Source organism: Pleurodeles waltl, chromosome 5 (genome assembly GCF_031143425.1).
Source record: "Pleurodeles waltl isolate 20211129_DDA chromosome 5, aPleWal1.hap1.20221129, whole genome shotgun sequence".
In the NCBI taxonomy this organism is placed as follows: Eukaryota; Metazoa; Chordata; class Amphibia; order Caudata; family Salamandridae; genus Pleurodeles; species Pleurodeles waltl.
This window is the reverse complement of record NC_090444.1, coordinates 1806191549-1806208027: the sequence shown is the minus strand read 5'-3', so window position 1 is coordinate 1806208027 and position 16479 is coordinate 1806191549. Positions and strand designations below refer to the sequence as shown.

General features: G+C 43.0%; 1 protein-coding gene across 3 annotated transcripts in view; it reads right to left on the bottom strand.

Moving 5' to 3' along the window:
* Positions 1-16479, bottom strand: part of LOC138296822 (ATP-binding cassette sub-family C member 10-like) — a 296467-nt gene that overhangs the window by 167501 nt on the left and 112487 nt on the right. For all 3 annotated transcript variants that reach the window (XM_069236277.1, XM_069236279.1, XM_069236278.1), the window contains exons 7-8: positions 13189-13268; positions 3502-3673 (exon numbers count right to left, since the gene is read on the bottom strand). In XM_069236277.1, coding sequence (XP_069092378.1) covers positions 3502-3673; positions 13189-13268 — 252 coding nt within the window. The remainder of the gene's footprint in view (positions 1-3501; positions 3674-13188; positions 13269-16479) is intronic.

The window sequence follows — 16479 nt, the reverse complement described above, 5'->3', positions numbered from 1 at the left end:
TTCAGAAATGCACAGGTTTGGTAGGTTTCCCTAGGTGCCGGCTGAGCTACAGGCCAAAATCTACAGGTAGGCACTTCGCAAAAAACACCTCTGTTTTTTTCCAAAATTTAGGATGTGTCCACGTTGCGCTTTGGGGTGTTTCCTGTCGCCGGCGCTAGGTCTACCCACGCAAGTGAGGTATCATTTTTATCGGGAGACTTGGGGGAACGCTGGGTGGAAGGAAATTTGTAGCTCCTCTCAGATTCCAGAACTTTCTGCCACAGAAATGTGAGGAACATGTGTTTTTTTAGCCAAATTTTGAGGTTTGCAAAGGATTCTGGGTAACAGAACCTGGTCCGAGCCCCGCAAGTCACCCCTCCTTGGATTCCCCTAGGTCTCTAGTTTTCAGAAATGCACAGGTTTGGTAGGTTTCCCTAGGTGCCGGCTGAGCTAGAGGCCAAAATCTACAGGTAGGCACTTCGCAAAAAACACCTCTGTTTTTTTCCAAAATTTAGGATGTGTCCACGTTGCGCTTTGGGGTGTTTCCTGTCGCCGGCGCTAGGCCTACCCACGCAAGTGAGGTATCATTTTTATCGGGAGACTTGGGGGAACGCTGGGTGGAAGGAAATTTGTAGCTCCTCTCAGATTCCAGAACTTTCTGCCACAGAAATGTGAGGAACATGTGTTTTTTTAGCCAAATTTTGAGGTTTGCTAAGGATTCTGGGTAACAGAACCTGGTCCGAGCCCCGCAAGTCACCCCTCCTTGGATTCCCCTAGGTCTCTAGTTTTCAGAAATGCACAGGTTTGGTAGGTTTCCCTAGGTGCCGGCTGAGCTAGAGGCCAAAATCTACAAGTAGGCACTTCGCAAAAAACACCTCTGTTTTTTTCCAAAATTTAGGATGTGTCCACGTTGCACTTTGGGGTGTTTCCTGTCGCCGGCGCTAGGCCTACCCACGCAAGTGAGGTATCATTTTTATCGGGAGACTTGGGGGAACGCTGGGTGGAAGGAAATTTGTAGCTCCTCAGATTCCAGAACTTTCTGCCACAGAAATGTGAGGAACATGTGTTTTTTTAGCCAAATTTTGAGGTTTGCAAAGGATTCTGGGTAACAGAACCTGGTCCGAGCCCCGCAAGTCACCCCTCCTTGGATTCCCCTAGGTCTCTAGTTTTTAGAAATGCACAGGTTTGGTAGGTTTCCCTAGGTGCCGGCTGAGCTAGAGGCCAAAATCTACAGGTAGGCACTTCGCAAAAAACACCTCTGTTTTTTTCCAAAATTTAGGATGTGTCCACGTTGCGCTTTGGGGTGTTTCCTGTCGCCGGCGCTAGGCCTACCACACAAGTGAGGTATCATTTTTATCGGGAGACTTGGGGGAACATAGATTAGCAAAACAAGTGCTATTGCCCCTTGTCTTTCTCTACATTTTTTCCTTCCAAATATAGGAGAGTGTGTAGAAAAGACATCTATTTGAGAAATTCCCTATAATTCACATGCTTGTATGGTCACCCCGGAATTCAGAGATGTGCAAATAACCACTGCTCCTCAACACCTTATCTTGTGCCCTTTTTGGAAATGCAAAGGTTTTCTTGATAGCAATTTTTTACTCTTTATATTTCAGCAAATGAATTGCTGTATACCCGGTATAGAATGAAAACGCACTGCAGGGTGCAGCTCATTTATTGGCTCTGGGTTCCTCGGGTTCTTGATGAACCTACAAGCCCTATATATCCCCGCAACCAGAGGAGTCCACCAGACGTAACAGTATATTGCTTTCCATAATCTGACATTGCAGGGAAAAGTTACAGAGTAAAACGTAGAGAAAAATTGATGTTTTTTTCACCTCAATTTCAATATTTTTCTTTTTCAGCGGTTATTTTCTGTAGGAAACCCTTGTAGGATCTACACAAATGACCCCTTGCTGAATTCAGAATTTTCTCTACGTTTCAGAAATGGTTAGGTTTCTGGGATCCAGCATTGGTTTCATGCCCATTCCTGTCACTGACTGGAAGGAGGCTGAAAGCACAAAAAATTGCAAAAATGGGGTATGCCCCAGTAAAATGCCAAAATTGTGTTGAAAAATTGGGTTTTCTGATTCAAGTCTGCCTGTTCCTGAAAGCTAGGAAGCTGCTGAGTTTAGCACTACAAACCCTTTGTTGATGCCATTTTCAGGGGGAAATCCACAAGCCTTCTTCTGCAGCCACTTTTTCCATTTTTTTAAAAAAAAACGAAATTCTCACTGTATTTTGGCCAATTTCTTGGCCTCCTTTAAGGGAACCCACAAAGCCTGGGTACCTCTAGAATCCCTAGGATGTTGGAAAAAAAGGACGCAAATTTGGCTTGGTTAGCTTATGTGGACAAAAAGTTATGAGGGCCTAAGCGCGAACTGCCCCAAATAGGCAAAAAAAGGCCTGGCACAGGAGGGGGAAAAGGCCTGGCAGCGAAGGGGTTAATTAATGCAGGTATGTTTTGCTGCAACAGGCATGTCAACTTTTGAGTCACTTCATAACAATAATTCAAGGTGGAACAGATCCCATGGTTTTTGAATGCAGAAGGGGCTCTTGCCAGTGTGGGCTGCAACATAAACATTTAAGATTGAGATCAGTCAATATCCAAAAGGTGGAAGTAGGGTAATGTGGGAATCGATTAGTTACTTTGCAAGGAATGATGACAGAGGTTGTAATTCGTTGGTGGCTAGAGATAAGACTGAATCTGAAATGGAAACTCAATCTGCCCTTCTCCATTTGCTGCATATTGAATGTTATCTGGTGGAGAATATTTTTTGTGTCCTTGTTCTTCTACATCTAACCACTGAATCATAAGCCTTTTTAAGGGGATCCTCATAAGGACTCATAAATCACCCTCTCCTAGAACTCAGATCACCTCAAAGCACTGACGGTTGTTTACAATTATTGGTTGGTGAGACACACATCCTAGATCTGTGAATGGTTCAGACCTAGTCACCAGGACCCAAAAACGCTGACTTCAGTGAGCCAAAGGAATGTCTAAAAAGCTCAGTCTTCAGCAGTTTTCTAAAACAAAAAGGCCTGGTTTTGCATTCCGTTATGAACTGAGGATGTTTAAGAGTTTCAGCTCTCATATTACAAATGACTAGCCCCTGCTTGTGAAGAAGACCTAAGTAGCAACACTTACAGAGTTATGACTGGGATAAACAAGTCTTCAGTGCTTTATAAAAGACAAGGTGGTGTGTATGTGTTTGATAATCCAGGGAGGGCTGTTCTGACGGAGGCGCTGAGTCTACGATCTGAGTAAATAACAAGAGCTAGAGTACGTCGTGACCAACAAACGCGATTGGAGGAGTCTTACGATTGGGAAGGAAGTGTCAGAAGTGGGATAGCTGAGGTTGGTCCACCCAGATGAAGACGTCAACCAAAGTCATGGGATCCAAAGCAAAGGCTCAGCCATGCAACTGGCATAACCACTCCCACTCTTCAATCATATGCAAGTCAATGATTTTATATTTCTATGACATATGGTACGATGCATGCATCTGGGCTATTACTCACACTGAGATCATACGTCAGCGCACAGGCCTCAATCACTTCCTGGTAGAACATGTCATTGTAGCTTTTCCCAAATAGGATGTTCTCTCTCACTGTTGCAAACTGTATCCATGGCTCCTGTGCAACAAAGCCGAATCCATGCTCTTGATTGGAGATAAATACATAGCCACCTTTTCTGAAAAAAGTAATAAACGCCAGAAAGACATAGTAAAGTGCAAGGACTTGAGTAGCAGGAACACTTCTTCAAAATACTTGATGGAACAGTGTCAATAGAACAATAGACCATGTATGTTAGTCATTTATAATAAAAATTATTTACAAAGTTTGCATAGCTCAGGTTCTTCTGTAATGCATTATGGTGTCAATTCATACTTGAAGAATATTTAAGTATATTTGTTATAATATAGCACCCGTATGAATGATGCCTAAGCTTTTTTGCAGGTACTTCTAACTGCAAGTTGACAACATATGATGCTGTTATTTTTTGTATTAAATTGGGGGCCTATGTGAATAAGGACAACACATGAATGACTCGAAGGCAGTACAAACATATCAGATTGACCTTCTCAGATCTACAATTGAATGAAAGACAGATGTTGCAAAGCCTGAGATTCCTCTGTAGATATCTCTATGTGAGATTAATGTCACATGCTTGATTCTCAGCAGGCCTGTTAAAGTGCTAATCTTTCAAGGGAGCTATGACGATGTTAGGCAATATTAATATCACACAGACTCACAAATTGTTCAATAGACACATAGGCCCTCATTACGAGCCTGGCGGTCTGTGACCGCCAGGCTCGCGGTTGGCGGGAGCACCGCCGACAGCCTGGCGGTGCCCCTTAGGGCATTCTGACCGCGGCGCTTTGGCCGCGGTCAGTGCAGGAAAACCGGCGGTCTCCCGCCGGTTTTCCGCTGCCCGTCAGAATCCTCCAAGGCGGCGCAGCATGCTGCGCCGCCTTGGGGATTCTGACACCCCCTACCGCCATCCTGTTCCTGGCGGTTCGCCCGCCAGGAACAGGATGGCGGTAGGGGGTGTCGCGGGGCCCCTGGGGGCCCCTGCAGTGCCCATGCCAATGGCATGGGCACTGCAGGGGCCCCCGTAAGAGGGCCCCGCTTGTATTTCACTGTCTGCATAGCAGACAGTGAAATACGCGACGGGTGCAGTAGCACCCATCGCACCTTCCCACTCCGCCGGCTCGATTACGAGCCGGCTTCATGGTGGGAAGGTCGTTTTCCCCCTGGGCTGGCGGGCGGCCTTTTGAAGGCCGCCCGCCAGCCCAGGGGAAAACTCAAAATACCCGCCGCGGTCTTCCGACCGCGGTGCGGTATTCACGACGCGCAACTTTGGTGGGCGGCCTCCGCCGCCCGCCAAAGTTGTAATGAGGGCCATAGTTTTGATTAGTTATATTTTTTCTAGTAGGCTCCCAGACTTCAGTATATCCTCTTTTAATGTGGTTACTGAGCTCCTGCCATCCAAGACTGCCATACGACTCGGTGGCATTTCATTCCCCTGTTCATTCCTCCTAAATCACACATAATTGTTAAATGATAGAAAACATTTAATGAATGCTACGCTTACAACTGGTGTACTCTACATGAGACTGCATTTGCTTACATCTGGTCTGTAACTTGTGTCTGTCTCCAGAGCACAAGGAGGATACCTGTGAAGCCTGTCGAGCGTTTCGGTTGAGGAAGACATTAAGAGACCGAAGAGCGAGAAGACTGCAGATGGCGTCGGCGCCGACAGGACAAGGGCGTTTCGAGGAGGAAGAAGAAACCTTCTCCATCCAAGAATCGGACTCGGACGAGCTCGATCCCAAAGAAACGCCGAAAACCGCGAGTAAGACGTCTAAACATAAAACTCACGAGAAGACAACAAAAGCCCAGGGGACGCCACCACCAACAGGCCATGGCTTAACCCGAAAAATAGGTGACCCATCATCGGCACCGAAAAAGGGCATGCATGTGGCGAAGTCATCCGACTCCGGTCGAGATACCGCCACACAACAATCTCGGGCCCGAGACAGCGGCTCCGAGCAGATTCGGCACTGAGACAGTGGCACAGAAATGGTTCGGCACCGAGACACCACGACGCCGAAAATAAAAAAGGTTTCCTCGGAGCCCAAAAAGGCGACCGAAAAGATTTCGATTCCGAAACATCCAGCCTCGGAACCGAAAACAGGTTCCTACACAGAGGAACAGGGATTGTCCTCCCAGATGCAAGGACATAAGTTCGGAGAGGAACTTGAGTCTGTTGAGCCAGACTACACTCAAAGAAGGCTCCACATTCAAAAAGACACAGGGAAGATAAGCACTCTTCCCCCAATTAAGATGAAAAGAAGACTTGCCTTTCAAGAAAAGGACAAGCAGCTACAGGCAAAGGTGGCAAGACAAACAACTCCACCACCATCTCCTCCACCATCAATGCACACATCACCGGTAGCCACTCCACCACTGATGCAATCCCCAACTCATACTGCAATGAGTCAAGATGATCCTGATGCATGGGACCTTTATGATGCTCCTGTATCAGATAACAGCCCAGACTGTTACCCTGCGAGGCCGTCGCCACCTGAAGACAGTACATCCAATACGCAAGTGGTCTCAAGGGCAGCTGCGTTTCATAACGTCACCTTGCATTCAGAACCAATTGAGGATGACTTTTTGTTTAATACACTCTCCTCCACTCATAGCCAATACCAAAGCTTACCTATGCTCCCGGGAATGCTAAAACATTCCAAACACATATTTCAGGATCCTGTAAAAGGCAGAGCCATAGCTCCAAGGGTGGAGAAGAAGTACAAGCCACCACCAACGGACCCTGTTTATATTATGCAGCAATTAACACCAGATTCTGTGGTTGTTGGGGCAGCTCGCAAGAGAGCAAACTCTCATACCTCGGGAGATGCACCACTTCCAGACAAGGAGAGTCGCAAATTCGATGCTGCGGGTAAAAGAGTTGCAGCACAAGCAGCAAACCAATGGCGTATTGCCAATTCACAAGCACTTTTGGCAAGATACGATAGAGCTCATTGGGACGAAATGCAGCATTTCATAGAACACTTACCCAAAGAGTTCCAGAAACGGGCACAACAAGTGGTAGAAGAAGGACAAAGTATCTCCAATAATCAGATACGGTCATCAATGGACGCAGCAGATACGGCTGCAAGGACAGTAAATACTGCAATAACGATAAGGAGACACGCATGGTTGCGTACGTCAGGATTCAAGCCGGAAATACAACAAGCCGTGCTGAATATGCCCTTTAATGAACAGCAGTTGTTTGGGCCGGAAGTCGACACTGCTATTGAAAAACTCAAAAAAGATACTGATACCGCAAAAGCCATGGGCGCACTCTACTCCCCACAAAGCAGAGGCACATTTCGCAAAACACAATTTAGGGGAGGGTTTCGAGGTCAACCAACAGAGGCCACAACCTCACAAGCAAGGCCCACTTATCAAAGCCAATATCAGCGGGGAAGTTTTCGGGGGCAATATAGAGGGGGACAATTAAAAAAAAATAGAGGGAAGTTCCAAAGCCCCAAAACCCCACAAAACAAGCAGTGACTTCCAAGTCACACATCCCCAACACATAACACCTGTGGGGGGGAGACTAAGCCAATTTTACAGACATTGGGAGGAGATAACAACAGACACTTGGGTACTGGCAATTATCCAGCATGGTTATTGCATAGAATTTCTCAAATTCCCTCCAAACGTCCCACCGAAAACACACAATATGTCAAAACAACATATAGATCTTCCAGGACTAGAAGTTCAGGCATTGCTACTAAAAGAAGCAATAGAATTAGTACCAAAACACCAGAAAGGAACAGGAGTTTACTCTCTGTACTTTCTCATACCCAAAAAAGACAAGAGTCTGAGACCTATATTAGATCTCCGAACATTAAATACCTACATCAAATCAGATCACTTTCACATGGGGACATAACAAGATGTAATCCCACTACTCAAACAACAAGACTACATGACAACACTAGACCTAAAGGATGCATATTTCCATATACCGATACATCCTTCACACAGAAAGTACTTAAGGTTTGTATTCCAAGGGATACATTACCAATTCAAGGTGTTGCCATTCGGAATAACAACTGTGCCAAGAGTTTTTACAAAGTGCCTAGCAGTCGTAGCCGCACATATCAGAAGGCAGCAAATACATGTGTTCCCGTACCTAGATGATTGGTTAATCAAAACCAACACGCTAGAAAGGTGTTCACAACACACAAAGTATGTCATAGAAACCCTCCACAAACTAGGTTTCTCAATCAACTACACAAAGTCACACCTTCTGCCGTGTCAAACACAGCAATACTTAGGGGCGACAATCAACACAGCAAAAGGGATTGCCACTCCAAGTCCACAAAGGTTTCAGGCATTTCACAATGTAATACAGGCCATGTATCCAAATCAAAAAATACAAGTCAAAATGGTGATGAAACTCCTAGGCATGATGTCCTCATGCATAGCCATTGTCCCAAACGCAAGGATGCACGTGCGGCCCTTACAACAGTGCCTAGCATCACAGTGGTCACAGGCACAGGGTCAAATTCTAGATCTGGTGTTGGTAGACCGCCAAACATACACCTCGCTTCAATGGTGGAACAGTATAAATTTAAACCAAGGGCGGCCTTTCCAAGACCCAGTGCCACAATATGTAATAACAACAGATGCCTCCATGATAGGGTGGGGAGCACACCTCAATCAATACAGCATCCAAGGACAATGGGACACTCACCAAAAACAGTTTCACATAAATCACTTAGAACTATTGGCAGTATTTCTAGCGCTGAAAGCATTTCAACCCATAATAAGCCACAAACACATTCTTGTCAAAACAGACAACATGACAACGATGTATTACCTAAACAAACAGGGAGGGACACACTCAACACAGTTGTGTCTCCTGGCACAGAGAATATGGCATTGGGCGATTCACAACCACATTCGCCTAATTGCACAATTTATTCCAGGAATTCAGAATCAGTTAGCAGACAATCTCTCTCGGGATCACCAACAGATCCACGAATGGGAGATTCACCCCCAAATACTGAATACTTACTTCCAGAGTTGGGGAACACCACAAATAGATCTATTTGCAACAAAGGAAAATGCAAAATGCCAAACCTTCGCATCCAGGTACCCACAAGATCAGTCTCAGGGCAATGCGTTATGGATGAGTTGGTCAGGGATATTTGCTTACGCTTTTCCCCCTCTCCCACTCCTTCCATGTCTAGTAAACAAGTTGAGTCAAAACAAACTCAAACTCATACTAATAGCGCCAACATGGGCAAGACAACCTTGGTACACAACACTACTAGACCTCTCAGTAGTGCCTCATGTGAAACTACCAAACATACCAGATCTGTTAACGCAACGCAAACAACAGATCAGACACCCAAATCCAGCATCGCTGAATCTAGCAATCTGGCTCCTGAAGTCCTAGAGTTCGGACACTTAGACCTTACACATGAATGTATGGAGGTCATAAAACAAGCTAGGAAACCTACCACTAGACATTGCTATGCAAATAAGTGGAAAAGATTTGTTTATTACTGCCATAATAATCAAATTCAACCCTTACACGCATCTGCCAAAGACATTGTAGGATACTTACTACATCTGCAAAAGTCAAAGCTAGCTTTTTCTTCCATTAAGATACATCTTACAGCAATTTCAGCTTACCTGCAAATTACGCACTCAACTTCTCTATTTAGGATACCAGTCATAAAAGCATTTATGGAAGGTCTAAAGAGAATTATACCACCAAGAACACCACCAGTTCCTTCATGGAACCTCAACATTGTCTTAACACGACTCATGGGTCCACCTTTTGAGCCCATGCACTCTTGTGAAATGCAATACTTAACATGGAAAGTTGCATTTTTAATTGCCATCACATCTTTAAGAAGAGTAAGTGAGATTCAAGCATTTACCATACAAGAACCATTTATTCAAATACACAAGCATAAAGTAGTTCTACGGACAAATCCTACATTTTTACCAAAAGTCATATCACCGTTCCACTTAAATCAAACAGTAGAATTACCAGTGTTCTTCCCACAGCCAGACTCTGTAGCTGAAAGAGCACTACATACATTAGACATCAAAAGAGCGTTAATGTACTACATTGACAGAACAAAACAAATTCGAAAAACAAAACAATTATTTATTGCTTTCCAAAAACCTCATACAGGAAATCCAATTTCTAAACAAGGCATTGCTAGATGGATAGTTAAGTGCATTCAAACCTGTTATCTTAAAGCAAACAGAGAACTGCCTATTACACCAAAGGCACACTCAACTAGAAAGAAAGGTGCTACCATGGCCTTTCTAGGAAATATTCCAATGACCGAAATATGTAAGGCAGCCACATGGTCTACGCCTCATACATTTACCAAACACTACTGTGTAGATGTGCTAACAGCACAACAAGCCACAGTAGGCCAAGCAGTACTACGAACATTGTTTAAAAAAACTTCAACTCCTACAGGCTGAACCACCGCTTTTGGGGAGATAACTGCTTACTAGTCTATGCACAGCATGTGTATCTGCAGCTACACATGCCATCGAACGGAAAATGTCACTTACCCAGTGTACATCTGTTCGTGGCATTAGTCGCTGCAGATTCACATGCGCCCACCCGCCTCCCCGGGAGCCTGTAGCCGTTTAGAAGTTGATCTTGAACATCTGTATATTTGTAAATATATTACTTTAAACTACATTATGTGCATACGTATTCACTCCATTGCATGGGCACTATTACTAGCATATACAACTCCTACCTCACCCTCTGCGGGGAAAACAATCTAAGGTGGAGTCGACGCCCATGCGCAATGGAGCCGAAATGGGAGGAGTCCCTCGATCTCGTGACTCGAAAAGACTTCTTCCAAGAAAAACAACTTGTAACACTCCGAGCCCAACACCAGATGGTGGGATGTGCACAGCATATACATGCCATCGAACATATATATATATATATACTCCTAGTGTCACTTCCTTGTGGGACAGAGCAGCACGAGGTAGAACAACACCACGCAACACTACCTGTCGGTGCACAAGAGAAAAGCTAATGAAAACTTTCCAGATCCAGGCTGATGGCCGATGATATTCAGAAAGAATATAAGCTAGTTTTATAGAATGGCATAAAGAAGAACCTCCAGAGGATAACAGACAAGAATGACACAAAGCTAACAAGAGTCCCTAAAGACTCACAGCTGAGAAAATTATGTTATGGGAGTAGGGGGAGAGAAGACCTAGTCAGTGTACCAGATTAGCACATAAGCTATATACTTTGTGTCATGGAATCTATACAATTATTTTATGAATTTGTGAAGCATATTCTATTTATTTGTAGGGTCCAAAGGAAGTACAAAATTACGATTCTGGGAACCTCCATAACCTCATTGAAAGTATTACATGATAAACACCACCGAACAATAAAGACAAAAAAAACACAAAATACCACTAAACTAGATCCATTCATTTAAAAATTGAGAAAATCGGAAAACGGAAGTGACTCCTTTCTTATTTCAAGAGAAACAAACATTATTGATGTTCCTATTTCACAAAGAGATTAGTGGGCATGTCAAAATGTACCTTCACCACAGAATAACAAGGAAGGTCAGTGTCTGTATGCAAACATAGGCTTATGCCTTTGGATGAAAGTACAACCCAATTTAAACTAAATGAAATAATTCACCTCCAACCATACAGAACTCCAGAAGCATGACCACAAGCAGTAAAACAAATTATGTAAATAAATAAAATAAATAATCTCCAACAGGGGCAGTACTCTGTGGCAGTACAATCATCAGTATTCATCAGGACCCTGTCACCCCCCCCCCCATCGATAGCAAAGTAGCAGTTAAATATTATAGATAGTGAACAAACCCTTCTCAAAAACAAACCCATACCAGATCTTCTTTGATCACTTCAATCAGGGCTGCCTATCCATGCCCCAAGAAACAACGCCATGGTAGACTTTCTATGAAATATTTAAGTTCAGTACTGACTGGGAACGGACCTGGGGACCCATATGTCAGTGTTACCTTAACATTTATGGCATAGGTTTGAATCGGAATCCAAACAAATAGTTATCATATTGGTTCTCAAATATAAATAATTTGTTGAGCACATTATGGGGCTCATTTCCAATTTGATGGCAGACAAATTTTAAATTGTCTACCAACATTGCAAACATTTTGGGGACATGGAAGGAACTACTTTGGATATAAGTAACCTGTCAACAGTCATTCTTGAAGACAGATTCTAAAATCTGCGGGACAATGGAATGGAATGGAATAGGTTGCTACAACTACACCCTACCCCCACCTGGTGGGATTTCAATGCATGCATAGGGATTTTTCCAGCAATTTGTGATGGGTCTGCTGTTGGAAACGGCATAGAAAGTGGTACCCAATCAATTAGCTGAGTGATCACTTTGTTGCAATTTTCAACAGCATCATGTTCAACGATGGAGTTCTTTGGATTGGAGACTTACCACAGGCTCTGCTATTAGTGACATTGTCTTAACAAGTACGCTAAATGAGGCATTCAAAAGCAGAGGCGGGCAGCTGGTATGTCCTAAGTTTTTTTTAGAGGATGGTCTGTTACCAACCACTCTAAAAGAGGCCTTAAGTGGTCTCCATGCAAGTCCCATATCAAAGAGGAACCCCAGGTACTGAAAACCGACAGTCATACAAAAACAGTTACTGTCGAGTCTCTATTAACCTGTAAATGGTAACTTACCAAAATAATTTTTTTTAAAAGCATTTAACAAGACAGAACTCAGTTCATTAACATGAATATTAGAAGAGACGCAGTGCTAGCGTGAAGCCATGCCACACATCCGTCTAGAAAATATATTTTTAACACATGTAGGCCTTACAGTGTTTTGTTGTCACTATGAAAGGAAGTAAACTAGGCTTAAAGGGACACGCAGATTCAAGAACCTATTCCACAACAGTACTCTGACTTCGACATTACAAGACAAAAACAATGCCCACCACGGACGATACAGGTTAACGATGTCACAAGGCCATACATTTAATCCAGCTGCATTGGAAGCTTTGGTCACCCGAGACACCTTAATCATGTTGGTGTATGATATATCCATGCCGAGATAATCCATATACAGCATGCTGGGAGTTGGTGCTTGGTAGTAAAAGGAGCTAGGCCAACTGGTTAAAGCTAATTCTGCACACATTCCAGTAAAGTAAATTAAATATCTTTATTCAATTGGTGTCCCATGTCATTAGCTGATGAGTCAATTGGGTGGTTGGGAAAGGTACCTTAGATCTCACTAAGAGTATTGGGGAATCCCTATGATAGAAAACAGACTGGTTCTGGCCATTTCAAATTCCAAAACATTTTAGCAATTGAAGCTACTTTCAAGAAGAGCCAACACATTTTCAAAGGTTACTATGAGTCCATTAAGATTACCCAGTGGTTTATTTAGGTTTAATTACACGATATTGTGATTTGTAGGCCAAATAGGTAAGAACGCATTGAACACAAAGGAAGAGTACTTTTAATGCCTAGGAGGCACCTGAAAGTCCTGATGTGGACTTTTTGTTCTGTGGAGAACACCATTAATATAGCCTTTCAAAGGACGTGCACTGCTCATTAAAGAATGATCAACTGACTCAATTTATTGGAAATTGTTACCTGTTTAGTTCCCCAGTGATTGCTGCAAGCAGAGAGCTTTTCCCACAGCCGACTCTTCCGACAACCCCAACTAGTGAACCCTGAAGAGGAGAAAAATGAACAAATGTTCACTATGTGAGTTGGGGAATCTTAATAAGTACAGGGAATAAAAGAGAACCTCTCTTCATCTGAATCACTCGTCAAAAGTATTATGAGGTCAGTATTTACCAAAAGAGCATCTGCAATAATTGTGTGAGTGAGTTCCTAATGCCATATATCCACATTAGACATTTACAGTCACATTTGATGCTAATATGCGACTTTGCTAGATTACACATATAAAATCATGGAACCTGACAACCAAACAAAATCACTCTTACACATTTTGAAGTCACTAAAAAATAAATTTCTTCCTTCTATAAACCCTTCACAAGGATCTTGTGATAGCATTCATTGCTCCTTTCTTATCAAAATACAGAACATCGTAAACAATATTCAATCAGAACTCGTCAGAGAAAAAATTGCAGTTGGAGAAGGACAGCTGTAAAGCTGCCCCCAGTTACCACTTTTGCCAGAGGAGTAACCTGTACAAATGTGTAGTGGTGAAAATGTGCAGTGCTCCACCTAATGACTGAAGCCAGTGAGAGTTTCTCAAACTTATAAGATTTACTGAATGCCCAGGTTATCATCAGTGGCTGCCATTGCCCTGGACTGCATTGCAGAATGATACAAAATAGACAGGATCTCTCCCTGCTCAAAAGACAAAACGACAAAAGTCATGGAAAAATTGACACAGATCAATTTTATCAATATTTCGTAGACATTCCAGCATTAAGGTTTCTGCCTCAATCAAGTATCCATATCCAGGGTGCCCACCTTCAAAGCATGGACAGGAATGTAGCCATGCCTATCCTACTAGATCTGAGTGCAGCATTTGATACAATGAATCACACAACCCTCTTAGTGAGATTTAACAAGCTTATGGGAATCGAATCAAGCAATCACTTGGACAAAATAATTTCTTTTGGAATGCTACAAATAAGGACACATTGACACAGACATCTATAACAAGAGGATCAACAGAGGGATCCCACAATGACAATTCAAAGCTTATTCTAAACTCACTACCAGTCCAGTCTTACATCACATATTTATAACTAACAGCCTGTGTTTTATACAGTGCTTCATATCAATCTTTTGCACTTTATAAACACTGCAAATAGCGCCCTATTCAATCCTGTGCAATTTATCATACCTCAGAAGGATGGAAGGCTGGAGCTGGATTTGCAGTGATGAAAACTTGTGTCTTTCAGCTTACTGTTTGCCATTGACAACTGTAACTCGCTAGGATATCTAGGTCATCATGATGCATAAATGGTAAACAGTGACAAGTCAAGATCAAACAAAGTTTGAAGTATTTAGGGTACCTGAAAACAGCTTTTGAACATGAATGAAAGCAAATGTAGTAGCTGGTAATGGTTGAACGACCAAAGTGCTTTACATAGGTAGCAAACCAGAGGGTAACCTTCCTCATTCAAGAGTTTCCCTTCCCTACGTCCTACAGCCACCAGAGATAACACCATCAAGAATTTAGGCAACATTTAGAGAACATCTTCTTTGGTCCTCAAGTGGGTTAGGTCATAAAATAAACAAGACCCCTTTACAAGCAGGTCACAAACATCACATTCTCCAAATGCGCAAAAAGATCATAACAGGGATGCTAAACTGGAATATTTTTGTTATCTAAGAGTGCAGCAAAGGCTGCTTAACACTCTGAAGCTTCTACAGAACCTTCCAGACAGCACAATCAGTGATAGAAGACAACAGAAGAGTGCATCACCCCTTTCCTTACAGAGTTTCATTCATTACCCATCTCTAGTAGAATTGACTTCAGCATCCTTATTTTAATGCATGAAGATGCCTAGAAATCCTACTTTCAAACCAGACTTACCACAAGATTCAGAAACCTGCAGCCAACACTCCAACCACTAACTCCCTCATTACGAGTTTGGCGGTCCCACACAGGACAGCCAAACTTGCGGGGAAGATGCCACTGCTATCCCCCCAGAGAGTATTACAATGTTCCACTGGGCTGACCGGCGGGAACATTGCAATACGTGTTCTTGCAAGTCAGACTGGCAGGAACAGTGCTACAAGACAGCACTTGGCTTCATTAAAAAAGCTGAGTGCTATCTCGTAGCACAAAGGGGGATAACCAGCACCCTCGGAATGAGCACTGTCAGCCACCCGCCAGCCTTTTCATGGTGGCGAAATCGCCATGAAAAGGTTGGCGGAGAACAAAGTTGTAGTCAGACAGGCGGTGTTGAGTTCAGCACCGTCCTAGCTGACTACAACCAAGACCACTGTCTTTGCCTGTCAGGGAAAATTTTTTGCCCGTGCACGTGCGGCGAGTGTGGCGGTTCTCAGACCACTACACTCGTAATGAGGTCCTAAATGTTTATGTGTAGTATGATACATGTGGGAGAGATCCATTCTCTCATGCGATACCGTATTTATGATAAAGATTCATCTTGAGCTGCTGTATAGCAAACTGCAATGTGATAACAATTCATCAGGACCTGATGACTGGTAAACATCTCCGAGCTCCAGCCACCTTTGAGATGATGGTTATTAAAGTTCCTGTGAACCGTGGTTCTGAGGTTTTAGTTCAACAGTAAACTTGTGGAGAGTTCAAAAGCACTATCCAGCCTCAATAACTCTCAATCTCCCAGAATTAAATTTGCAAACTTCACAAGTGTTCTTGATCCCCTCAATCCAAGGATGGGAAATTGCATTCTCATTATTTTACATCAATTGTATTTGTGGAACAATAAAGTTGTTGCCACCACTCTGCTTTTTCTCAAAATGTTCAGTTATTCCACCTAAAATCCTGTTTGTAAACCAAATATCCAGCACCTTTTTGATATAATTGCTCCACATTTAGCGGATTTGGTGTCCAGAAGCACATATTGTAGGAAGTTGGCTCTGTATGTGCTATTTCAAAGTAAGGAATAGCATGCACAGAGTCCAAGGGTTCCCCTTAGAGGTAAAATAGTGGTAAAAATAGATAATACTAATGCTCTATTTTGTGGTAGTGTGGTCGAGCAGTAGGCTTATCCAAGGAGTAGTGTTAAGCATTTGTTGTACATACACATAGACAATAAATGAGGTACACACACTCAGAGACAAATCCAGCCAATAGGTTTTTGTATAGAAAAATATATTTTCTTAGTTTATTTTAAGAACCACAGGTTCAAATTCTACATGTAATATCTCATTCGAAAGGTATTGCAGGTAAGTACTTTAGGAACT